Source organism: Salvelinus namaycush, unplaced genomic scaffold (assembly GCF_016432855.1).
Source record: "Salvelinus namaycush isolate Seneca unplaced genomic scaffold, SaNama_1.0 Scaffold1903, whole genome shotgun sequence".
NCBI classification, from domain to species: domain Eukaryota; kingdom Metazoa; phylum Chordata; class Actinopteri; order Salmoniformes; family Salmonidae; genus Salvelinus; species Salvelinus namaycush.
This window is the reverse complement of record NW_024058679.1, coordinates 1-27,279: the sequence shown is the minus strand read 5'-3', so window position 1 is coordinate 27,279 and position 27,279 is coordinate 1. Positions and strand designations below refer to the sequence as shown.

The window sequence follows — 27,279 nt, the reverse complement described above, 5'->3', positions numbered from 1 at the left end:
CGGCAGACCACCCTCTAAAAGCCCTCCTCATCCCCGAGTTGGGTTGTCATCCCAATGCCCGGCAGACCACCCTCTAAAAGCCCTCCTCATCCCGAGTTGGGTTGTCATCCCAATGCCCGGCAGACCACCCTCTAAAAGCCCTCATCCCGAGTTGGGTTGTCATCCCAATGCCCGGCAGACCACCCTCTAAAAGCCCTCATCCCGAGTTGGGTTGTCATCCCAATGCCCGGCAGACCACCCTCTAAAAGCCCTCCTCATCCCGAGTTGGGTTGTCATCCCAATGCCCGGCAGACCACCCTCTAAAAGCCCTCCTCATCCCGAGTTGGGTTGTCATCCCAATGACCGGCAGACCACCCTCTAAAAGCCCTCCTCATCCCGAGTTGGGTTGTCATCCCAATGCCCGGCAGACCACCCTCTAAAAGCCCCCCTCATCCCGAGGTGGGTTGTCATCCCAATGCCCGGCAGACCACCCTCTAAAAGCCCTCCTCATCCCCGAGTTGGGTTGTCATCCCAATGCCCGGCAGACCACCCTCTAAAAGCCCTCCTCATCCCGAGTTGGGTTGTCATCCCAATGCCCGGCAGACCACCCTCTAAAAGCCCTCCTCATCCCCGAGTTGGGTTGTCATCCCAATGCCCGGCAGACCACCCTCTAAAAGCCCTCCTCATCCCGAGTTGGGTTGTCATCCCAATGCCCGGCAGACCACCCTCTAAAAGCCCTCATCCCGAGTTGGGTTGTCATCCCAATGCCCGGCAGACCACCCTCTAAAAGCCCTCATCCCGAGTTGGGTTGTCATCCCAATGCCCGGCAGACCACCCCCGACCCCCCAGATCCCATAGCCCTGAACAGACTGGGATCCATCCTTTGAAAAGAGCAGTGCCATGTACAGAACAGAGGTAGGTCAACCGTAAATGCATTCACCTCCATTTCTATTATATATAGCCATCAACAACAACAATTAGATATATATATATATATTTTTTTAATCCTTTTTTTTGCGTTATTTAAACCAAATTGAACAGTTTTCATTTTATTTGAGACTAAATCGATTTTATTTATGTATTATATTAAGTTAAAATAAGTGTTCATTCAGTATTGTTGTAATTGTCATTATTACAAATATATTCATAAAAATCGTCCGATTAATCGGTATCGTCTTTTTTTGGTCCTCCAATAACCGGTATCGGCGTTGAAAAATCATAATCGGTCGACCTCTAGTATCAATGGAAAGCGCACTGAGACTCTGACGTTGCCACCAGCAGCAAGATGAACCTAGAATATTGCAGATGGGTGCAATGCAAGATGTTACACTCACAAAGTATATCTGTATCTGCGCACATGCACGCTTCATTGTGCTGCAATTAGCTGAAGTATAGACCCGCCCTTCACGTCGCTGTTGCGGAGGTCGGTCTGATGCTGTGGTCTACTTCATGCATTGCAGACTCTACCTTTAATGTTGGTCTGGGAAACCCATCCAAGAGGATGTTTGTACCAGAACTTGTTCAGGACATTAAAAAAAAACAGAAACATTATTTTTTAAACAAATGGATAAAATTTTAATGGTAATTTAAATAAAATAAAAATTCATGAAGGTCGAAGAAGCTAAACTCAATAGTAAATTGTCGATACAAGTTTTGTCTAAATGTTAAAACTACATATAAAATGTTGGATGGTAACAGAAGAAGCTATGTTGATCATCATCTGAATGGCTGATGGGTGGGGACAGGGGCGTGGCTATGGACAATATCTTCCAATAGATATAGTGGGTGCGTCTGTATGGTTGGTTGATTGGTACCAGGGGTTCTGTCTGAAGGTCTCCTCCTCCCGATCTCAACAGAACTAGAAGATGAACAGTAAAGATGGCAGAGTCAGTGGGGGTACAGCCTTAGATGAGGACAGAGAAGGGACTGTGTGGATGGGGGTACAGCCTTAGATGAGGACAGAGAAGGGACTGTGTGGATGGGGGTACAGCCTTAGATGAGGACAGAGAAGGGACTGTGTGGATGGGGGTACAGCCTTAGATGAGGACAGAGAAGGGACTGTGTGGATGTAGTTAGACACAACACCTTCATAAAACAATGTGGTGAAACAGACAAAAGGGATTCGGTCTGTTTACAGCGTGTAGACAGCGTGTAGACAGCGTGTAGACAGCGTGTTAGAGTATCAACGTACCTTCCATCTGTTTCCACAGTCATTACAGAAGACGAAGGTGGTCATGGGTTCATCAGCACTGCGGGTCTGCACCTGGAAGACCAACACACACAGGATTACTGTACACCCTGACAACACTGTAGGGGGGGAAGGCTTCACCCAACACACAGGATTACTGTACACCCTGACAACACTGTAGGGGGGGAAGGCTTCACCCAACACACAGGATTACTGTACACCCTGACAACACTGTAGGGGGGGAAGGCTTCACCCAACACACAGGATTACTGTACACCCTGACAACACTGTAGGGGGGGAAGGCTTCACCCAACACACAGGATTACTGTACACCCTGACAACACTGTAGGGGGGGAAGGCTTCACCCAACACACAGGATTACTGTACACCCTGACAACACTGTAGGGGTGGAAGGCTTTACCCAACACACACAGGATTACTGTACACCCTGACAACACTGTAGGGGGGGAAGGCTTCACCCAACACACAGGATTACTGTACACCCTGACAACACTGTAGGGGGGGAAGGCTTCACCCAACACACAGGATTACTGTACACCCTGACAACACTGTAGGGGTGGAAGGCTTTACCCAACACACACAGGATTACTGTACACCCTGACAACACTGTAGGGGTGGAAGGCTTCACCCAACACACACAGGATTACTGTACACCCTGACAACACTGTAGGGGGGGAAGGCTTCACCCAACACACAGGATTACTGTACACCCTGACAACACTGTAGGGGTGGAAGGCTTTACCCAACACACACAGGATTACTGTACACCCTGACAACACTGTAGGGGTGGAAGGCTTCACCCAACACACACAGGATTACTGTACACCCTGACAACACTGTAGGGGGGGAAGGCTTCACCCAACACACAGGATTACTGTACACCCTGACAACACTGTAGGGGGGGAAGGCTTTACCCAACACACACAGGATTACTGTACACCCTGACAACACTGTAGGGGGGGAAGGCTTCACCCAACACACAGGATTACTGTACACCCTGACAACACTGTAGGGGTGGAAGGCTTCACCCAACACACAGGATTACTGTACACCCTGACAACACTGTAGGGGTGGAAGGCTTCACCCAACACACAGGATTACTGTACACCCTGACAACACTGTAGGGGTGGAAGGCTTTACCCAACACACAGGATTACTGTACACCCTGACAACACTGTAGGGGTGGAAGGCTTCACCCAACACACAGGATTACTGTACACCCTGACAACACTGTAGGGGTGGAAGGCTTCACCCAACACACAGGATTACTGTACACCCTGACAACACTGTAGGGGTGGAAGGCTTCACCCAACACACAGGATTACTGTACACCCTGACAACACTGTAGGGGGGGAAGGCTTCACCCAACACACACAGGATTACTGTACACCCTGACAACACTGTAGGGGTGGAAGGCTTTACCCAACACACAGGATTACTGTACACCCTGACAACACTGTAGGGGTGGAAGGCTTCACCCAACACACAGGATTACTGTACACCCTGACAACACTGTAGGGGGGGAAGGCTTCACCCAACACACAGGATTACTGTACACCCTGACAACACTGTAGGGGTGGAAGGCTTCACCCAACACACAGGATTACTGTACACCCTGACAACACTGTAGGGGTGGAAGGCTTCACCCAACACACAGGATTACTGTACACCCTGACAACACTGTAGGGGGGGAAGGCTTCACCCAACACACAGGATTACTGTACACCCTGACAACACTGTAGGGGGGGAAGGCTTTACCCAACACACAGGATTACTGTACACCCTGACAACACTGTAGGGGTGGAAGGCTTCACCCAACACACAGGATTACTGTACACCCTGACAACACTGTAGGGGTGGAAGGCTTCACCCAACACACAGGATTACTGTACACCCTGACAACACTGTAGGGGTGGAAGGCTTCACCCAACACACAGGATTACTGTACACCCTGACAACACTGTAGGGGTGGAAGGCTTCACCCAACACACAGGATTACTGTACACCCTGACAACACTGTAGGGGTGGAAGGCTTCACCCAACACACAGGATTACTGTACACCCTGACAACACTGTAGGGGGGGGAAGGCTTCACCCAACACACAGGATTACTGTACACCCTGACAGCACTGTAGGGGTGGAAGGCTTCACCCAACACACAGGATTACTGTACACCCTGACAACACTGTAGGGGTGGAAGGCTTCACCCAACACACAGGATTACTGTACACCCTGACAACACTGTAGGGGGGAAGGCTTTACCCAACACACAGGATTACTGTACACCCTGACAACACTGTAGGGGGGGAAGGCTTCACCCAACACACAGGATTACTGTACACCCGGACAACACTGTAGGGGTGGAAGGCTTTACCCAACACACAGGATTACTGTACACCCTGACAACACTGTAGGGGTGGAAGGCTTTACCCAACACACAGGATTACTGTACACCCTGACAACACTGTAGGGGTGGAAGGCTTCACCCAACACACAGGATTACTGTACACCCTGACAGCACTGTAGGGGGGGGAAGGCTTCACCCAACACACAGGATTACTGTACACCCTGACAACACTGTAGGGGGGGAAGGCTTCACCCAACACACACAGGATTACTGTACACCCTGACAACACTGTAGGGGGGGAAGGCTTCACCCAACACACACAGGATTACTGTACACCCTGACAACACTGTAGGGGGGGAAGGCTTCACCCAACACACAGGATTACTGTACACCCTGACAACACTGTAGGGGTGGAAGGCTTCACCCAACACACAGGATTACTGTACACCCTGACAACACTGTAGGGGTGGAAGGCTTCACCCAACACACACAGGATTACTGTACACCCGGACAACACTGTAGGGGTGGAAGGCTTCACCCAACACACAGGATTACTGTACACCCTGACAACACTGTAGGGGTGGAAGGCTTCACCCAACACACAGGATTACTGTACACCCTGACAACACTGTAGGGGTGGAAGGCTTCACCCAACACACAGGATTACTGTACACCCTGACAACACTGTAGGGGTGGAAGGCTTCACCCAACACACAGGATTACTGTACACCCTGACAACACTGTAGGGGGGGAAGGCTTCACCCAACACACAGGATTACTGTACACCCTGACAACACTGTAGGGGGGGAAGGCTTTACCCAACACACAGGATTACTGTACACCCTGACAACACTGTAGGGGTGGAAGGCTTCACCCAACACACAGGATTACTGTACACCCTGACAACACTGTAGGGGTGGAAGGCTTCACCCAACACACAGGATTACTGTACACCCTGACAACACTGTAGGGGTGGAAGGCTTTACCCAACACACACAGGATTACTGTACACCCTGACAACACTGTAGGGGTGGAAGGCTTCACCCAACACACAGGATTACTGTACACCCTGACAACACTGTAGGGGGGGAAGGCTTCACCCAACACACAGGATTACTGTACACCCTGACAACACTGTAGGGGGGAAGGCTTCACCCAACACACACAGGATTTACAGTTTGGTTCCGGTACAGAAATAAAATGAAAAGCCAACAGTTCATTTGTCTATTGAAAGAAATCTGAAGTGTGATTCCATAGATGATCATGAGTCATATAAGGCCTGATGACAGCACCATCAGGAACAACAGTTTGGTGAAAACACCATTACTCATCCACTGCAGTCAAATAGATATGTGTGTGTACTCAATATGGAAACCTGGCTCAGACATCGTATAGGACTATGTTTGTTACAAAGAGACAGATATGTGCTCTTGTGTGACTGTCATTTAACCATAAAGGTATCTGTAGCACCGTACTTCTCATTTCCCACTCCAGGGTCATGTGATTGGCAGTCACTGTTAAGTAGCTCTGTAGCCTGGAGGTCCAGCCATCTGTAGTAAGCGCAAAACATGGTGCATTGGCCAGTTCATTGACAACTTCGGCTTTAGCTTGCTTATATAGTGTGGGTACTGCCTGTTTGGGTTAAGTGTGTGAGAACAAAGTTCATAAAGTGACTTGAGCACTTCAAATCAAGCTTTATTTGCCACATGCTCCGAATACAACAAGTGTAGACTTTACCGTGAAATGCTTTACTTTACAAACCCTTAAATAATAAAAAGTAACACTAACATAACAATAACGAGGTTATATAACAGGGGGTACTGGTACAGAGTCAATGTGGAGGCTATATACAGGGGGTACTGGTACAGAGTCAATGTGGAGGCTATATACAGGGGGTACCGGTACATAGTCAATGTGGAGGCTATATACAGGGGGTACCGGTACAGAGTCAATGTGGAGGCTATATACAGGGGGTACCGGTACAGAGTCAATGTGGAGGCTATATACAGGGTGTTACGGTACAGAGTCAATGTGGAGGCTATATACAGGGGGTACCGGTACTGAGTCAATGTGGAGGCTATATACAGGGGGGTACCGGTACAGAGTCAATGTGGAGGCTATATACAGGGGGTACCGGTACAGAGTCAATGTGGAGGCTATATACAGGGGGTACCGGTACAGAGTCAATGTGGAGGCTATATACAGGGTATTACGGTACAGAGTCAATGTGGAGGCTACATACAGGGGGTACCGGTACAGAGTCAATGTGGAGGCTATATACAGGGGGTACCGGTACAGAGTGAATGTGGAGGCTATATACAGGGGGTACCGGTACAGAGTCAATGTGGAGGCTATATACAGGGTATTACGGTACAGAGTCAATGTGGAGGCTATATACAGGGTGTTACGGTACAGAGTCAGTGTGGAGGCTATATACAGGGGGTACCAGTACAGAGTCAATGTGGAGGCTATATACAGGGTGTTACGGTACAGAGTCAATGTGGAGGCTATATACAGGGTGTACCGGTACAGAGTCAATGTGGAGGCTATATACAGGGGGTACCGGTACAGAGTCAATGTGGAGGCTATATACAGGGGGTACCGGTACAGAGTCAATGTGGAGGCTATATACAGGGGGTACCGGTACAGAGTCAATGTGGAGGCTATATACAGGGAGGTACCGGTACAGAGTCAATGTGGAGGCTATATACAGGGGGTACCGGTACAGAGTCAATGTGGAGGCTATATACAGGGGGTACCGGTACCGAGTCAGTGTGGACGCTCTATATACAGGGGGTACCGGTACAGAGTCAATGTGGAGGCTATATACAGGGAGGTACCGGTACAGAGTCAATGTGGAGGCTATATACAGGGGGTACCGGTACAGAGTCAATGTGGAGGCTATATACAGGGGGCACTGGTACCGAGTCAATGTGGAGGCTATATACAGGGTGTTACGGTACAGAGTCAATGTGGAGGCTATATACAGGGGGTACCGGTACAGAGTCAATGTGGAGGCTATATACAGGGGGTACCGGTACAGAGTCATTGTGGAGGCTATATACAGGGGGTTACGGTACAGAGTCAATGTGGAGGCTATATACAGGGTGTTACGGTACAGAGTCAATGTGGAGGCGATATACAGGGGGCACCGGTACCGAGTCAATGTGGAGGCTATATACAGGGTGTTACGGTACAGAGTCAATGTGGAGGCTATATACAGGGGGTACCGGTACAGAGTCAATGTGGAGGCTATATACAGGGGGCACTGGTACCGAGTCAATGTGGAGGCTATATACAGGGTGTTACGGTACAGAGTCAATGTGGAGGCTATATACAGGGGGTACCGGTACAGAGTCAATGTGGAGGCTATATACAGGGGGTACCGGTACAGAGTCATTGTGGAGGCTATATACAGGGGGTTACGGTACAGAGTCAATGTGGAGGCTATATACAGGGTGTTACGGTACAGAGTCAATGTGGAGGCGATATACAGGGGGCACCGGTACCGAGTCAATGTGGAGGCTATATACAGGGTGTTACGGTACAGAGTCAATGTGGAGGCTATATACAGGGGGTACCGGTACAGAGTCAATGTGGAGGCTATATACAGGGGGTACCGGTACAGAGTCAATGTGGAGGGTATATACAGGGTGTACCGGTACAGAGTCAATGTGGAGGCTATATACAGGGTGTTACGGTACAGAGTCAATGTGGAGGCTATATACAGGGTGTACCAGTACAGAGTCAATGTGGAGGCTATATACAGGGGGTACCGGTACAGAGTCAATGTGGAGGCTATATACAGGGGGTACCGGTACAGAGTCAATGTGGAGGCTATATACAGGGGGTACCGGTACAGAGTCAATGTGGAGGCTATATACAGGGGGTACCGGTACAGAGTCATTGTGGAGGCTATATACAGGGTGTTACGGTACAGAGTCAATGTGGAGGCTATATACAGGGTGTTACGGTACAGAGTCAATGTGGAGGCTATATACAGGGTGTTACGGTACAGAGTCAATGTGGAGGCGATATACAGGGGGTACCGGTACAGAGTCAATGTGGAGGCTATATACAGGGGGTACCGGTACAGAGTCAATGTGGAGGCTATATACAGGGGGTACCGGTACAGAGTCAATGTGGAGACTATATACAGGGGGTACCGGTACAGAGTCAATGTGGAGGCTACATACAGGGGGTACCGGTACAGAGTCAATGTGGAGGCTATATACAGGGGGTACCGGTACAGAGTGAATGTGGAGGCTATATACAGGGGGTACTGGTACAGAGTCAATGTGGAGGCTATATACAGGGTGTTACGGTACAGAGTCAATGTGGAGGCGATATACAGGGGGTACCGGTACAGAGTCAATGTGGAGGCTATATACAGGGGGTACCGGTACAGAGTCAATGTGGAGGCTATATACAGGGGGTACCGGTACAGAGTCAATGTGGAGACTATATACAGGGGGTACCGGTACAGAGTCAATGTGGAGGCTACATACAGGGGGTACCGGTACAGAGTGAATGTGGAGGCTATATACAGGGGGTACCGGTACAGAGTCAATGTGGAGGCTATATACAGGGTATTACGGTACAGAGTCAATGTGGAGGCTATATACAGGGTGTTACGGTACAGAGTCAGTGTGGAGGCTATATACAGGGGGTACCAGTACAGAGTCAATGTGGAGGCTATATACAGGGTGTTACGGTACAGAGTCAATGTGAAGGCTATATACAGGGTGTACCGGTACAGAGTCAATGTGGAGGCTATATACAGGGGGTACCGGTACAGAGTCAATGTGGAGGCTATATACAGGGGGCACTGGTACCGAGTCAATGTGGAGGCTATATACAGGGGGTACAGAGTCAATGTGGAGGCTATATACAGGGTGTTACGGTACAGAGTCAATGTGGAGGCTATATACAGGGTGTACAGAGTCAATGTGGAGGCTATATACAGGGTGTTACGGTACAGAGTCAATGTGGAGGCTATATACAGGGAGGTACCGTTACAGAGTCAATGTGGAGGCTATATACAGGGTGTACCAGTACAGAGTCAATGTGGAGGCTATATACAGGGGGTACCGGTACAGAGTCAATGTGGAGACTATATACAGGGGGTACCGGTACAGAGTCAATGTGGAGGCTACATACAGGGGGTACCGGTACAGAGTCAATGTGGAGGCTATATACAGGGGGTACCGGTACAGAGTGAATGTGGAGGCTATATACAGGGGGTACTGGTACAGAGTCAATGTGGAGGCTATATACAGGGTGTTACGGTACAGAGTCAATGTGGAGGCGATATACAGGGGGTACCGGTACAGAGTCAATGTGGAGGCTATATACAGGGGGTACCGGTACAGAGTGAATGTGGAGGCTATATACAGGGTATTACGGTACAGAGTCAATGTGGAGGCTATATACAGGGTGTTACGGTACAGAGTCAGTGTGGAGGCTATATACAGGGGGTACCAGTACAGAGTCAATGTGGAGGCTATATACAGGGTGTACCGGTACAGAGTCAATGTGGAGGCTATATACAGGGTGTACCGGTACAGAGTCAATGTGGAGGCTATATACAGGGGGTACCGGTACAGAGTCAATGTGGAGGCTATATACAGGGGGTACCGGTACAGAGTCAATGTGGAGGCTATATACAGGGGGCACTGGTACCGAGTCAATGTGGAGGCTATATACAGGGGGTACAGAGTCAATGTGGAGGCTATATACAGGGTGTTACGGTACAGAGTCAATGTGGAGGCTATATACAGGGTGTACAGAGTCAATGTGGAGGCTATATACAGGGTGTTACGGTACAGAGTCAATGTGGAGGCTATATACAGGGAGGTACCGTTACAGAGTCAATGTGGAGGCTATATACAGGGTGTACCAGTACAGAGTCAATGTGGAGGCTATATACAGGGGGCACTGGTACCGAGTCAATGTGGAGGCTATATACAGGGGGTACCGGTACAGAGTCAATGTGGAGGCTATATACAGGGGGTACCGGTACCGAGTCAGTGTGGACGCTCTATATACAGGGGGTACCGGTACAGAGTCAATTTGGAGGCTATATACAGGAGGTACCGGTACAGAGTCAATGTGGAGGCTATATACAGGGGGTACCGGTACAGAGTCAGTGGGGGTACAGGCTAGACGAGGTAATCTGTACATGTAGATGGGGGCGAAGTGACTATGCATAGGTAACAAACAAACAGTGAGTAGCAGCAGTGTACTGGGGTCAATGTAAATTGTCCGGTGGCGATTTTTATGAATTGCTCAGCCGTCTAATGGCTTGGGGGTAGAAGCTGTTGAGGAGCCTTTTGGTCCAAGACTTGGCGCTCCGGTACCTTTTGCCGTGCGGTAGCAGAGAAAACAGTATGACTTGGGTGACCGGAGTGTCTGACAATTTTTTGGGCTTTCCTCTGACACTGCCTAGTATATAGGTCCTGGATGGCAGGAAGCTTGGCGCCTTACGGTCAGATGCCGAGCAGTTGCCATACCAGGCGGTGATGCAATCGGTCAGGATGCTCTTGATGGTGCAGCTGTAGAACCTTTTGAGGATCTGGGGGCCCATGCCAAATCTTTTCAGACTCCTGAGGTGGAAAAGGTTTTGTCGTGCCCTCTTCACGACTGTCTTGGTATGTTTGGACCGTGATAGTTCGTTGGTGATGTGGACACCAAGGAACTTGAAACTCTCGACCCGCTCCACTACAGCCCTGTCGATGTAAAATGGGGGCCTGTTCGGTCCGCCTTTTCCTGTAGTCCACGATCAGCTCCTTTGTCTTGCTCACATTGAGGGAGAGGTTGTTGTCCTGGAACCACACTGCCAGTTCTCTGACCTCCTCCCAAAAGGCTGTCTCATCGTTGATCAGGGCTACCACTGTTGTGTCGTCAGCAAACTTAATGATGATGTTGGAGTCGTGTTTGGCCACGCAGTCGTAGGTGAACAGGGAATACAGGAGGGGACTAAGTACACACCCTTGAGGGGCGCCAGTGTTAAGGATCAGCGTGGCAGACGTGTTGTTGCCTTCCCTTACCACCTGGGGGCGGCCCATCAGGAAGTTCAGGATCCATTTGCAAAGGGATGTGTTTAGTTCCAGAATCCTTAGCTTAGTGATGAGCTTCGTGGGCACTATGGTGTTGAATGCTAAGCTGTAGTCGATGAACAGCATTCTCATAGGTGTTCCTTTTGTCCAGGTGAGGAAGGGCGGTGTCAGTGAAGACACTTGACAGTTGGTCCGCGCATGCTTTGAGTACACGTCCTGGTAATCCGTCTGGACCAGCGGCTTTGTGAATGTTGACCTGTTTAATGGTTTTGTTCACATCGGCTACAGAGAGCATTATCACACTGTCATCCAGAACAGCTAGTGCTCTCGTGCATGATTCAGTGTTGCTTGCCTTGAAGCGAGCATAAAAGGCATTTAGCTCGTCTGGTAGGCTCGCGTCACTGGGCAGCTCGCGTCTGGGTTTCCCTTTGTAGTCCGTAATAGTTTTCAAGCCCTGCCACATCCGACAAGCGTCAGAGCCGGTGAAGTAGGATTCAATCTTAATCCTGTATTGACGCTTTGCTTGTTTGATGGTTTGTCTGAGGGCATAGCGGGATATGTACGTACAGTAACTGTGGGGACGACGTCGTCGCTGCACTTATTGATGAAGCCGATGACTGAGGTGGTGTATTCCTCAATGCCATTGGATGAATCCCGGAACATATTCCAGTCTGTGCTAGCAAAACAGTCCTGTAATGTAGCATCCGCGTCATCTGACCACTTCTGTATTGAGCGAGTCACTGGTACTTTCTGCTTTAGTTTTTGCTTGTAAGCAGGAATCAGGAGGATAGAATTGTGGTCAGATGTGCCAAATGGAGGGCGAGGGAGAGCTTTGTATGCATCTCTGTGTGTGGAGTAAAGGTGGTCTAGGATGGTTGCAGATAAAAATTTGGTTGCAGATAAAAATTTGGTTAAACTGATTTAAGTTTGCCTGCATTAAAGTCCCCGGCCACTAGGAGTGCCGCTTATGGGTGAGCATTTTCTTCTTTGCTTATGGCCTTATAGAGTTGGTTGAGAGAGGTCTTAGTGCCAGCTTCGCTTTGTGGTGGTAAATAGACGGCTACGGATAATATAGAAGAGAACTCTCTTGGTAGATAGAGTACCTTATGATAAGCTGTCGACCACACTACCTCATGCGAGCAATACCTTGAGACTTCTATAATATTAGACATAGCGCACCAGTTGTTATTGACAAAAAGACACACACACCCACCCCTCGTCTTACCAGAGGTAGCGTCTCTGTTCTGCCGGTGCATGGAAAATCCCGCCTATATTGTCCGTTTCTTCGTTCAGCCACGTCTCGGTGAAACATAAGATGTTACAGTTCTTAGTGTCCCGTTGGTAGGATCATCTTAATAGTAGGTCATCAATGTTATTTTCTAATGATTGCACGTTAGCAAGGAGAATGGAAGGCATTGGGAGTTTACTCGCTCGCCTCCGGATTCTCAGAAGGATCCCCGATCTGCGTCCCCTTTTCCAGCGTCTTTTCTTCACGCTAATGGCGTGGATCTGGGCCCGTTCCAGTGAAAGCAGGATATCCTTCTCGTCGGACTCGTTATATGAAAACGTTTCTTCCAGTCCGTGGTGAGTAATCGCTTTTCTGATGTCCAGAAGGTCTTTTCGGGCATAAGAGACGGTAGCAGCAACATTATGTACACAATAAATGCAAAAATAAGTTACACAAAACGCAAAAGAAATAACATGAGGTGGTGAAACCCTTCTCAACCACCGAGAATTGGTGCATATGCGTGGCTATAATCGCTCTTGTAATTTCTTTGGCCCGGTCAAAATCAGCTGTGAAGGTGTGCTTGAATGCAGAGGGGAGACGAATTTGTTTTTTTGCATTAAGTCTCGTTACGGTGGTAGGAATACTGGGGTGATGTCGGGCTAAATGTATCAACATATGAGGTGTTGGCAGCAGCATAGCCTATTAAAAAAGTTTATTTGTCACGTGCAACGAATACAACAGGTGTAGACCTCACAGTGAAATGCTGAATACAACAGGTGTAGTAGACCTCACAGTGAAATGCTGAATACATAGTTTAAGTAAAATAAAGGTATTAGGGGAACAATAGATAAGGAAATAAAAGACAACAGTAAAAAGACAGTAGCGAGGCTACATACAGTAGCGAGGCTACATACAGTAGGGAGGCTATATACAGTAGAGAGGCTATATACAGTAGAGAGGCTACATACAGTAGAGAGGCTACATACAGTAGCGAGGCTACATACAGTAGGGAGGCTACATACAGTAGCGAGGCTACATACAGTAGGGAGGCTATATACAGTAGCGAGGCTACATACAGTAGCGAGGCTACATACAGTAGCGAGGCTACATACAGTAGCGAGGCTACATACAGTAGAGAGGCTATATACAGTAGCGAGGCTACATACAGACCCCCGTTAGTCAGGCTGATTGAGGTAGTATGCACATGTAGGTATGGTTAAAGTGACTATGCATATATGATAAACAGAGAGTAGCAGTATCGTAAAAGAGGGGTTGGGGGGGGTGACACACACAATGCAAATAGTTGAGCAGTGGTGACATATTCTCTGTCCATCTCCATTGTGATCTACTGGGAGATTTAAACGATGATGGAGAATCCTCCTGATTTCTCGACCCCACCACTCACCATCAGACAGAACTAGTTCCCAGCTGCCATTCACAAAAGGACAGTTTCAAATGCACCAATTAAAAATTTGAATTTTTGAACACGCAGATACGCGCTAGTTATTTTAACGGAATAGCCTGAAATTTATTCAAGAGGCATACAACACAGCGTAGGCATAGCCTATAGGCTTAGTGGTTTGTTTTATTAATGTATTAGTTTGGGTTCATAGTGCGGACCGAACCGAGGTCCCTGTACCGAGCGGTTAGGTATGAACCCCTATGACGGGAGCATCTAAACAGATCCTCCAAACAATTTGAGTCTTCTCTAATACAACCAAAAGTATCTATTACAGTGAATCAAAATAAATATTACTACCTCTAGTGGTCATTACCTGAGAGGAGGTGTATTATATAGTGTCTGGTATATTACCTGAAGAGGTATATTATATAGTGTCTGGTATATTACCTGAAGAGGTATATTACATAGTGGATGGTATATTACCTGAGAGGGGTATTATATAGTGGATGGTATATTACCTGAGGAGGTGTATTATATAGTGGATGGTATATTACCTGAGAGGGGTATTATATAGTGGATGGTATATTACCTGAGAGGAGGTGTATTATATAGTGGATGGTATATTACCTGAGAGGAGGTGTATTATATAGTGTCTGGTATATTACCTGAAGAGGTATATTATATAGTGTCTGGTATATTACCTGAAGAGGTATATTACATAGTGGATGGTATATTACCTGAGAGGAGGTGTATTATATAGTGTCTGGTATATTACCTGAAGAGGTATATTATATAGTGTCTGGTATATTACCTGAAGAGGTATATTACATAGTGGATGGTATATTACCTGAGAGGTGGTGTATTATATAGTGGATGGTATATTACCTGAGAGGAGGTGTATTATATAGTGGATGGTATATTACCTGAAGTGGTGTATTATATAGTGGATGGTATATTACCTGAGAGGAGGTGTATTATATAGTGGATGGTATATTACCTGAAGTGGTGTATTATATAGTGGATGGTATATTACCTGAGAGGAGGTGTATTATATAGTGGATGGTATATTACCTGAGAGGAGGTGTATTATATAGTGTCTGGTATATTACCTGAGAGGAGGTGTATTATATAGTGTCTGGTATATTACCTGAAGAGGTATATTATATAGTGTCTGGTATATTACCTGAAGAGGTATATTACATAGTGGATGGTATATTACCTGAGAGGAGGTGTATTACATAGTGGATGGTATATTACCTGAGAGGTGGTGTATTATATAGTGGATGGTATATTACCTGAGAGGAGGTGTATTATATAGTGGATGGTATATTACCTGAGAGGTGGTGTATTATATAGTGGATGGTATATTACCTGAGAGGAGGTGTATTATATAGTGGATGGTATATTACCTGAGAGGAGGTGTATTATATAGTGGATGGTATATTACCTGAGAGGAGGGGTATTATATAGTGGATGGTATATTACCTAGAGGAGGTGTATTATATAGTGGATGGTATATTACCTGAAGAGGTGTATTATATAGTGGATGGTATATTACCTGAGGAGGTGTATTATATAGTGGATGGTATATTACCTGAGAGGAGGTGTATTATATAGTGGATGGTATATTACCTGAGAGGAGGTGTATTATATAGTGGATGGTATATTACCTGAGAGGAGGTGTATTACATAGTGGATGGTATATTACCTGAGAGGAGGTGTATTATATAGTGGATGGTATATTACCTGAGAGGAGGTGTATTATATAGTGGATGGTATATTACCTGAGAGGAGGTGTATTATATAGTGGATGGTATATTACCTGAGAGGAGGTGTATTATATAGTGGATGGTATATTACCTGAGAGGAGGTGTATTATATAGTGGATGGTATATTACCTGAGAGGAGGTGTATTATATAGTGGATGGTATATTACCTGAGAGGAGGTGTATTACATAGTGGATGGTATATTACCTGAGAGGAGGTGTATTATATAGTGGATGGTATATTACCTGAGAGGAGGTGTATTATATAGTGGATGGTATATTACCTGAGAGGAGGTGTATTATATAGTGGATGGTATATTACCTGAGAGGAGGTGTATTATATAGTGGATGGTATATTACCTGAGGAGGTGTATTATATAGTGGATGGTATATTACCTGAGAGGAGGTATATTATATAGTGGATGGTATATTACCTGCGTGTAGGTGCACCTCTTCTTCTTGCACTTGCCGCAGGTGAACAGGTCAGTCTGGGTTCCTCCGGTCTGGGACACTTGGTGATCTCTAATGGCTTCTTTGGTCAGGTTCTTCCTTATCAGCTTCAGCTCATCACTAGCCATTTCCTGTTAGCAGGAATACATTAGGGTTAGGGTCAGGGGTTAGAGGTCAGGTTCTTCCTATTGAGCTTCAGCTCGTCAATAGCCATTTCCTGTTAGCAGGAAGACATTTGGGTTAGGGGTTAGATGTCAGGTTCTTCCTGGTCATCTTCAGCTCATCACTAGCCATCTCCTGTTAGCAGGAAGACATTTGGGTTAGGGTCAGGGGTTAGAGGTCAGGTTCTTCCTATTGAGCTTCAGCTCATCACTAGCCATTTCCTGTTAGCAGGAAGACATTAGGGTTAGGGTCAGGGGTTAGAGGTCAGGTTCTTCCTATTGAGCTTCAGCTCGTCAATAGCCATTTCCTGTTAGCAGGAAGACATTAGGGTAAGGGGTTAGAGGTCAGGTTCTTCCTATTGAGCTTCAGCTCATCACTAGCCATTTCCTGTTAGCAGGAAGACATTAGGGTTAGGGTCAGGGGTTAGAGGTCAGGTTCTTCCTATTGAGCTTCAGCTCGTCAATAGCCATTTCCTGTTAGCAGGAAGACATTAGGGTAAGGGGTTAGAGGTCAGGTTCTTCCTATTGAGCTTCAGCTCGTCAATAGCCATTTCCTGTTAGCACAAAACACATAAGGTTAATGGTAGGGGTTAGAGGTCAGGTTCTTCCTTTTTTATTTAACCTTTATTTAACAAGTCAGTTAAGAACAAATTCTTATTTACAATGACGGCCTAGGAACAGTTGGTTAAATGTCTTGTTTAGTGGCAGAACGACAGATTTGTACCTTTTCAGCTCGGGGATTCGATCTAGCAACCTTTCGGTCCAACGCTCTAATCACTAGGCTACCTGCTGCCCCTTATCAGCTTCAACTCATCATTAGCCATCTCCTGTTAGCACAGAACACGTTAAGGTAGGGGTTAGGGGTGCGGTACCTCAGCGGTCATAGTGGCCATGCAGTCTAACAGTAAGGCTTAGAGGTCAAGGGTTATGGTAGAGGTTAGATGCCAGGGTTAGGGGTGCGGTACCTCAGCGGTCATAGTGGCCATGCAGTCTAACAGTAAGGCTTAGAGGTCAAGGGTTATGATAGAGGTTAGATGCCAGGGTTAGGGGTGCGGTACCTCAGCGGTCATAGTGGCCATGCAGTCTAACAGTAAGGGTTAGAGGTCAAGGGTTATGGTAGAGGTTAGATGCCAGGGTTAGGGGTGCGGTACCTCAGCGGTCATAGTGGCCATGCAGTCTAACAGTAAGGCTTAGAGGTCAAGGGTTATGGTAGAGGTTAGATGCCAGGGTTAGGGGTGCGGTACCTCAGCGGTCATAGTGGCCATGCAGTCTAACAGTAAGGCTTAGAGGTCAAGGGTTATGGTAGAGGTTAGATGCCAGGGTTAGGGGTGCGGTACCTCAGCGGTCATAGTGGCCATGCAGTCTAACAGTAAGGCTTAGAGGTCAAGGGTTATGGTAGAGGTTAGATGCCAGGGTCAGGTAGCCTACCTGAGCGGTCATCTTGGCCATGCAGTCTAACAGTAAGGCTTAGAGGTCAAGGGTCATGGTAGAGGTTAGATGCCAGGGTTTAGGGGTCAGGTAGCCTACCTGAGCGGTCATCTTGGCCATGCGGTCGGGGGAGACGTTCCCACAGAGAACACTCTTCCTGAGGTTGGGGTTCTTGATGTCCTTCAGGTTGGCGATGCGACTCCTGACACGGTTCTTATATTTGGGGTCCGTGTTCTTAAACTCACAGAAGATAAATTCTTCAATCTGAGCTCCCAGTTCATCACAGTCAGCTCCTATAGCGATGTAGTCATCTGAAGAGGAGGAGAGGTCAGGTGGACCAATCAAACAGCTATTCTTACACACCCTCCTCTACACTGCAGGATGTAGTAATAGTGATCTGGATAGTGGTGTTATATAACCAGTTACCTCCAGACAGCATCTCTAACAGTAGTAATAGTGATCTGGATAGTGGTGTTATATAACCAGTTACCTCCAGACAGCATCTCTAACAGTAGTAATAGTGATCTGGATAGTGGTGTTATATAACCAGTTACCTCCAGACAGCATCTCTAACAGTAGTAATAGTGATCTGGATAGTGGTGTTATATAACCAGTTACCTCCAGACAGCATCTCTAACAGTAGTAATAGTGATCTGGATAGTGGTGTTATATAACCAGTTACCTCCAGACAGCATCTCTAACAGTAGTAATAGTGATCTGGATAGTGGTGTTATATAACCAGTTACCTCCAGACAGCATCTCTAACAGTAGTAATAGTGATCTGGATAGTGGTGTTATATAACCAGTTACCTCCAGACAGCATCTCTAACAGTAGTAATAGTGATCTGGATAGTGGTGTTATATAACCAGTTACCTCCAGACAGCATCTCTAACAGTAGTAATAGTGATCTGGATAGTGGTGTTATATAACCAGTTACCTCCAGACAGCATCTCTAACAGTAGTAATAGTGATCTGGATAGTGGTGTTATATAACCAGTTACCTCCAGACAGCATCTCTAACAGTAGTAATAGTGATCTGTATAGTGGTGTTATATAACCAGTTACCTCCAGACAGCATCTCTAACAGTAGTAATAGTGATCTGGATAGTGGTGTTATATAACCAGTTACCTCCAGACAGCATCTCTAACAGTAGTAATAGTGATCTGGATAGTGGTGTTATATAACCAGTTACCTCCAGACAGCATCTCTAACAGTAGTAATAGTGATCTGTATAGTGGTGTTATATAACCAGTTACCTCCAGACAGCATCTCTAACAGTAGTAATAGTGATCTGTATAGTGGTGTTATATAACCAGTTACCTCCAGACAGCATCTCTAACAGTAGTAATAGTGATCTGTATAGTGGTGTTATATAACCAGTTACCTCCAGACAGCATCTCTAACAGTAGTAATAGTGATCTGTATAGTGGTGTTATATAACCAGTTACCTCCAGACAGCATCTCTAACAGTAGTAATAGTGATCTGTATAGTGGTGTTATATAACCAGTTACCTCCAGACAGCATCTCTAACAGTAGTAATAGTGATCTGGATAGTGGTGTTATATAACCAGTTACCTCCAGACAGCATCTCTAACAGTAGTAATAGTGATCTGGATAGTGGTGTTATATAACCAGTTACCTCCAGACAGCATCTCTAACAGTAGTAATAGTGATCTGTATAGTGGTGTTATATAACCAGTTACCTCCAGACAGCATCTCTAACAGTAGTAATAGTGATCTGGATAGTGGTGTTATATAACCAGTTACCTCCAGACAGCATCTCTAACAGTAGTAATAGTGATCTGGATAGTGGTGTTATATAACCAGTTACCTCCAGACAGCATCTCTAACAGTAGTAATAGTGATCTGGATAGTGGTGTTATATAACCAGTTACCTCCAGACAGCATCTCTAACAGTAGTAATAGTGATCTGGATAGTGGTGTTATATAACCAGTTACCTCCAGACAGCATCTCTAACAGTAGTAATAGTGATCTGGATAGTGGTGTTATATAACCAGTTACCTCCAGACAGCATCTCTAACAGTAGTAATAGTGATCTGGATAGTGGTGTTATATAACCAGTTACCTCCAGACAGCATCTCTAACAGTAGTAATAGTGATCTGGATAGTGGTGTTATATAACCAGTTACCTCCAGACAGCATCTCTAACAGTAGTAATAGTGATCTGGATAGTGGTGTTATATAACCAGTTACCTCCAGACAGCATCTCTAACAGTAGTAATAGTGATCTGTATAGTGGTGTTATATAACCAGTTACCTCCAGACAGCATCTCTAACAGTAGTAATAGTGATCTGTATAGTGGTGTTATATAACCAGTTACCTCCAGACAGCATCTCTAACAGTAGTAATAGTGATCTGTATAGTGGTGTTATATAACCAGTTACCTCCAGACAGCATCTCTAACAGTAGTAATAGTGATCTGTATAGTGGTGTTATATAACCAGTTACCTCCAGACAGCATCTCTAACAGTAGTAATAGTGATCTGTATAGTGGTGTTATATAACCAGTTACCTCCAGCCTGTAGCGCCTGGGACATGCTCTATAGCACAGGTGTCAAACTCATTCCACGGGGGGCCGAGTGTCTGCGGGTTTTCGCTCCTCCCTTGTACTTAATTGATGAATTAACATCACTAATTAGTTAGGAACTCCCCACACCTGGTTGTCTAGGGCTTTATTGAAAGGAAAAACCAAAAACCCGCAGACACTCGGCCCTCCATGGAATGAGTTTGACACCTGTGCTCTATAGGGTGTTGGGTCTAGAACCAGCACAGTAGTGTTAGGTCTTACCTCCAGCCTGTAGCGCCTGGGACATGCTCTATAGGGTGCTGGGTCTAGAACCAGCACAGTAGTGTTAGGTCTTACCTCCAGCCTGTAGCGCCTGGGACATGCTCTATAGGGTGCTGGGTCTAGAACCAGCACAGTAGTGTTAGGTCTTACCTCCAGCCTGTAGCGCCTGGGACATGCTCTATAGGGTGTTGGGTCTAGAACCAGCACAGTAGTGTTAGGTCTTACCTCCAGCCTGTAGCGCCTGGGACATGCTCTATAGGGTGTTGGGTCTAGAACCAGCACAGTAGTGTTAGGTCTTACCTCCAGCCTGTAGCGCCTGGGACATGCTCTATAGGGTGTTGGGTCTAGAACCAGCGCAGTAGTGTTAGGTCTTACCTCCAGCCTGTAGCGCCTGGGACATCATCTCACGACACTTGATCCTGACGGAGTCGGAGGTGGAGGGGGCTTGGGGGAACGTGGAGATCAGGGAGATGGAGGGCACCCCGTCAACAGGCTCATTCTTACTGCTGGAGTCATTACTGTAGCAAACAACAACAGCAGCCAGGTTATCAGGCGTCTTTAGCCAGGTTGGTGTAGCTATCTCGCTACCTCTTCTTGTAGTTCAGGACTGCCATGAAAGTGTGACACCGTACTGGTGTGATAGTAGTGTAGTAATAGCAGTAGTAGTAACTAGCTAAATCTCTTGCCGGGGTTCAGGAGTGCCCTGAGAGGGAGACACCGTACTGGTGTGATAGTAGTGTAGTAGTGTAATAGCAGTGTGTAGTAGTAGTAGTAGTAGAGTAGTGTGTAGTAGTAGTAGAGCAGTGTGTAGTAGAGCAGTGTGTAGTAGAGCAGTGTGTAGTAGAGCAGTGTGTAGTAGAGCAGTGTGTAGTAGAGCAGTGTGTAGTAGAGCAGTGTGTAGTAGAGCAGTGTGTAGTAGAGCAGTGTGTAGTAGAGCAGTGTGTAGTAGAGCAGTGTGTAGTAGAGTAGTGTGTAGTAGAGTAGTGTGTAGTAGTAGAGTAGTGTGTAGTAGTAGTAGTGTAGTAGTAGTGTGTAGTAGTAGTAGTAGTAGTAGTGTGTAGTAGTAGTAGAGTAGTGTGTAGTAGTAGTAGAGTAGTGTGTAGTAGTAGTAGTGTGTAGTAGTAGTAGTGTGTAGTAGTAGTAGTGTGTAGTAGTAGTAGTGTGTAGTAGAGTAGTGTGTAGTAGTAGTAGTGTGTAGTAGTAGTAGAGTAGTGTGTAGTAGAGTAGTGTGTAGTAGTAGTAGTGTGTAGTAGTAGTAGTAGTGTGTAGTAGAGTAGTGTGTAGTAGTAGTAGAGTAGTGTGTAGTAGTAGTAGTGTGTAGTAGTAGTAGTAGTGTGTAGTAGAGTAGTGTGTAGTAGTAGTAGAGTAGTGTGTAGTAGTAGTAGTGTGTAGTAGAGTAGTGTGTAGTAGTAGTAGTGTGTAGTAGAGTAGTGTGTAGTAGTAGTAGAGTAGTGTGTAGTAGTAGTAGTGTGTAGTAGTAGTAGTAGTGTGTAGTAGAGTAGTGTGTAGTAGTAGTAGTGTGTAGTAGAGTAGTGTGTAGTAGAGTAGTGTGTAGTAGTAGTAGTGTGTAGTAGTAGTAGTGTGTAGTAGAGTAGTGTGTAGTAGTAGTAGAGTAGTGTGTAGTAGTAGTAGTGTGTAGTAGTAGTAGTGTGTAGTAGAGTAGTGTGTAGTAGTAGTAGTGTGTAGTAGAGTAGTGTAGTAGAGTAGTGTGTAGTAGTAGAGTAGTGTGTAGTAGTAGAGTAGTGTGTAGTAGTAGTAGTGTGTAGTAGTAGTAGAGTAGTGTGTAGTAGTAGTAGTGTGTAGTAGAGTAGTGTGTAGTAGTAGTGTGTAGTAGTAGTAGTGTGTAGTAGTAGTAGTGTGTAGTAGTAGTAGTGTGTAGTAGAGTAGTGTGTAGTAGAGTAGTGTGTAGTAGAGTAGTGTGTAGTAGAGTAGTGTGTAGTAGTAGAGTAGTGTGTAGTAGAGTAGTGTGTAGTAGAGTAGTGTGTAGTAGAGTAGTGTGTAGTAGTAGTAGTGTAGTAGTAGTGTAGTAGTAGTAGTGTGTAGTAGAGTAGTGTGTAGTAGTAGTAGTGTGTAGTAGAGTAGTGTGTAGTAGTAGTAGTGTGTAGTAGAGTAGTGTGTAGTAGTAGTAGTGTGTAGTAGAGTAGTGTGTAGTAGAGTAGTGTGTAGTAGAGTAGTGTGTAGTAGAGTAGTGTGTAGTAGAGTAGTGTGTAGTAGAGTAGTGTGTAGTAGAGTAGTGTGTAGTAGAGTAGTGTGTAGTAGTAGTAGTGTGTAGTAGAGTAGTGTGTAGTAGAGTAGTGTGTAGTAGAGTAGTGTGTAGTAGTGTGTAGTAGTAGTGTGTAGTAGTAGTAGTGTGTAGTAGAGTAGTGTGTAGTAGAGTAGTGTGTAGTAGTGTGTAGTAGTAGTGTGTAGTAGAGTAGTGTGTAGTAGAGTAGTGTGTAGTAGTAGTAGTAGTGTGTAGTAGTAGTAGTAGTAGTAGTAGAGTAGTGTGTAGTAGAGTAGTGTGTAGTAGAGTAGTGTGTAGTAGTAGTAGTGTGTAGTAGAGTAGTGTGTAGTAGAGTAGTGTGTAGTAGAGTAGTGTGTAGTAGTAGTAGTGTGTAGTAGAGTAGTGTGTAGTAGAGTAGTGTGTAGTAGTAGTAGTGTGTAGTAGTAGTAGTGTGTAGTAGAGTAGTGTGTAGTAGTAGAGTAGTGTGTAGTAGTAGAGTAGTGTGTAGTAGTAGAGTAGTGTGTAGTAGAGTAGTGTGTAGTAGAGTAGTGTGTAGTAGAGTAGTGTGTAGTAGTAGTAGTGTGTAGTAGTAGTGTGTAGTAGAGTAGTGTGTAGTAGAGTAGTGTGTAGTAGAGTAGTGTGTAGTAGTAGTAGTAGTAGTGTGTAGTAGTAGTAGTGTGTAGTAGTAGTAGTAGTAGTAGTAGTAGTGTGTAGTAGTAGTAGTAGAGTAGTGTGTAGTAGAGTAGTGTGTAGTAGTAGTAGTGTGTAGTAGAGTAGTGTGTAGTAGAGTAGTGTGTAGTAGTAGTAGTGTGTAGTAGAGTAGTGTGTAGTAGTAGTAGTGTGTAGTAGTAGTAGTGTGTAGTAGAGGAGTGTGTAGTAGAGTAGTGTGTAGTAGAGCAGTGTGTAGTAGGTAGTAGTGTGGTAGTGAGTAGTGTGTAGTAGTAGTAGTGTGTATGTAGAGTAGTGGTGTAGTAGTAATGGGTAGTAGTAGTAGTGTGTAGTAGTAGGTGTGTAGTAGTAGTGTGTAGTAGAGTAGTGTGTAGTAGTAGGTGTGTAGTAGAGTAGTGTGTAGTAGAGTAGTGTGTAGTAGAGTAGTGTGTAGTAGTAGTGTGTAGTAGAGTAGTGTGTAGTAGTAGTGTGTAGTAGAGTAGTGTGTAGTAGAGTAGTGTGTAGTAGAGTAGTGTGTAGTAGTAGTGTGTAGTAGAGTAGTGTGTAGTAGAGTAGTGTGTAGTAGTAGGAGTAGTGTGTAGTAGTAGTAGTGTGTAGTAGAGTAGTGTGTAGTAGAGTAGTGTGTAGTAGTAGTAGTGTGTAGTAGAGTAGTGTGTAGTAGAGTAGTGTGTAGTAGTAGTGTGTAGTAGAGTAGTGTGTAGTAGTAGTAGTAGTAGTAGTGTGTAGTAGAGTAGTGTGTAGTAGAGTAGTGTGTAGTAGTAGTAGTAGTAGTAGAGTAGTGTGTAGTAGAGTAGTGTGTAGTAGAGTAGTGTGTAGTAGAGTAGTGTGTAGTAGAGTAGTGTGTAGTAGTAGTAGTAGTGTGTAGTAGAGTAGTGTGTAGTAGAGTAGTGTGTAGTAGAGTAGTGTGTAGTAGAGTAGTGTGTAGTAGAGTAGTGTGTAGTAGTAGTAGTAGTAGTGTGTAGTAGAGTAGTGTGTAGTAGTAGTGTGTAGTAGAGTAGTGTGTAGTAGTGTGTAGTAGTAGTGTGTAGTAGTAGTAGTGTGTAGTAGTAGTAGTAGTGTGTAGTAGAGTAGTGTGTAGTAGTAGTAGTAGTAGTAGTGTGTAGTAGTAGTAGTGTGTAGTAGTAGTAGTGTGTAGTAGTAGTAGAGTAGTGTGTAGTAGTAGTAGTAGTAGTAGTGTGTAGTAGAGTAGTGTGTAGTAGAGTAGTGTGTAGTAGAGTAGTGTGTAGTAGAGTAGTGTGTAGTAGTAGTAGAGTAGTGTGTAGTAGAGTAGTGTGTAGTAGTAGTAGTGTGTAGTAGAGTAGTGTGTAGTAGTAGTGTGTAGTAGAGTAGTGTGTAGTAGAGTAGTGTGTAGTAGTAGTAGTAGTGTGTAGTAGAGTAGTGTGTAGTAGAGTAGTGTGTAGTAGAGTAGTGTGTAGTAGTAGAGTAGTTGTAGTATAGTAGTGTGTCTAGAGTATGTGGTAGTAGTAGTGTGTAGTAGGTGTAGAGTAGTGTGTAGTAGTAAGTAGTGTGTAGTAGAGTAGTGTGTAGTAGTAGTAGTGTGTAGTAGATTAGTATTAGTAGGTGTAGTAGAGTAGTGGTGTAGTAGAGTAGTGTGGTAGGTAGAGTAGAGTGTGTTAGTAGAGTAGTGTGTTAGTAGTAGTAGAGTGTGTATGTAGAGTAGTGTGTAGTAGAGTAGTGGTGTAGTAGAGTAGTGTTGTAGAGTAGTGTGTAGTAGATAGTGTGTAGATTAGTAGTAGTGTGTAGTAGTAGTAGTGTGTAGTAGAGTAGTGTGTAGTCCGTAGTGTGTAGTAGAGTAGTGTGTAGTAGAGTAGTGTGTAGTAGAGTAGTGTGTAGTAGTAGTAGTAGTGTCGTAGTCAGTAGTGTGTAGTATAGTAGTGGTTTGTAGTGTGTAGAGTAGAGTAGTGTGTAGTAGAGTATGTGTAGTAGAGTAGTGTGTAGAGTAGTGTGTAGTAGAGTAGTGTGTAGTAGTAGTAGTAGTGTGTAGTAGAGTAGTGTGTAGTAGTAGTGTGTAGTAGAGTAGTGTGTAGTAGTAGAGTAGTGTGTAGTAGTAGAGTAGTGTGTAGTAGAGTAGTGTGTAGTAGAGTAGTGTGTAGTAGAGTAGTGTGTAGTAGAGTAGTGTGTAGTAGAGTAGTGTGTAGTAGAGTAGTGTGTAGTAGTAGTAGTAGTGTGTAGTAGTAGTAGTAGTGTGTAGTAGTAGTAGTAGTGTGTAGTAGTAGTAGTAGTGTGTAGTAGAGTAGTGTGTAGTAGTAGTAGTGTGTAGTAGTAGTGTGTAGTAGTAGTAGTGTGTAGTAGAGTAGTGTGTAGTAGAGTAGTGTGTAGTAGTAGAGTAGTGTGTAGTAGAGTAGTGTGTAGTAGAGTAGTGTGTAGTAGAGTAGTGTGTAGTAGAGTAGTGTGTAGTAGAGTAGTGTGTAGTAGAGTAGTGTGTAGTAGAGTAGTGTGTAGTAGAGTAGTGTGTAGTAGAGTAGTGTGTAGTAGTAGTAGTAGTGTGTAGTAGTAGTAGTGTGTAGTAGTAGTAGTAGTGTGTAGTAGTAGTAGTGTGTAGTAGTAGTAGTGTGTAGTAGAGTAGTGTGTAGTAGTAGTAGTGTGTAGTAGAGTAGTGTGTAGTAGAGTAGTGTGTAGTAGTAGTAGTGTGTAGTAGAGTAGTGTGTAGTAGTAGTGTGTAGTAGAGTAGTGTGTAGTAGTAGTGTGTAGTAGAGTAGTGTGTAGTAGTAGTGTGTAGTAGAGTAGTGTGTAGTAGTAGTGTGTAGTAGAGTAGTGTGTAGTAGTAGTGTGTAGTAGAGTAGTGTGTAGTAGAGTAGTGTGTAGTAGTAGAGTAGTGTGTAGTAGAGTAGTGTGTAGTAGAGTAGTGTGTAGTAGAGTAGTGTGTAGTAGTAGTAGAGTAGTGTGTAGTAGAGTAGTGTGTAGTAGAGTAGTGTGTAGTAGTAGTAGTGTGTAGTAGTAGTAGTAGTGTGTAGTAGAGTAGTGTGTAGTAGAGTAGTGTGTAGTAGTAGTAGAGTAGTGTGTAGTAGAGTAGTGTGTAGTAGTAGTAGTAGTGTGTAGTAGAGTAGTGTGTAGTAGAGTAGTGTGTAGTAGAGTAGTGTGTAGTAGAGTAGTGTGTAGTAGAGTAGTGTGTAGTAGTAGAGTAGTGTGTAGTAGAGTAGTGTGTAGTAGAGTAGTGTGTAGTAGAGTAGTGTGTAGTAGAGTAGTGTGTAGTAGAGTAGTGTGTAGTAGTAGTAGTAGTAGTGTGTAGTAGAGTAGTGTGTAGTAGTAGTAGTAGTAGAGTAGTGTGTAGTAGTGTGTAGTAGTAGTGTGTAGTAAGTTGTGTAGTAGAGTAGTGTGTAGTAGAGTAGTGTGTAGTAGTGTGTAGTAGTATGTGTAGTAGTAGTAGTGTGTAGTAGTAGTATGTGTTAGTAGTAGTAGTAGAGTAGAGTGTGTGTAGTAGTAGTAGTAGTAGTGTGTAGTAGAGTAGTGTGTAGTAGAGTAGTGTGTAGTAGAGTAGTAGTGTGTAGTAAGAGTAGTGTGTAGTTAGTAGTAGAGTAGTGTGTAGTAGAGTAGTGTGTAAGTAGTTGTATAGTGTGGTTAGTAG

At 45.1% G+C, this 27,279-nt stretch overlaps 1 protein-coding gene across 1 annotated transcript; it reads right to left on the bottom strand.

Moving 5' to 3' along the window:
- Positions 1 to 1,530: 1,530 nt before the first annotated feature.
- On the bottom strand, positions 1,531 to 21,360 carry LOC120037827 (transcription elongation factor A protein 1-like; the record flags this gene model as incomplete). The annotated part of the gene is made up of 5 exons (XM_038983796.1): positions 1,531 to 1,837; positions 2,171 to 2,242; positions 16,424 to 16,570; positions 18,128 to 18,339; positions 21,218 to 21,360. Coding segments are annotated over 5 exons (583 nt in total), but the record flags the coding sequence as incomplete, so codon positions are not given.
- Between the last annotated feature and the right edge of the window lie 5,919 nt (positions 21,361 to 27,279).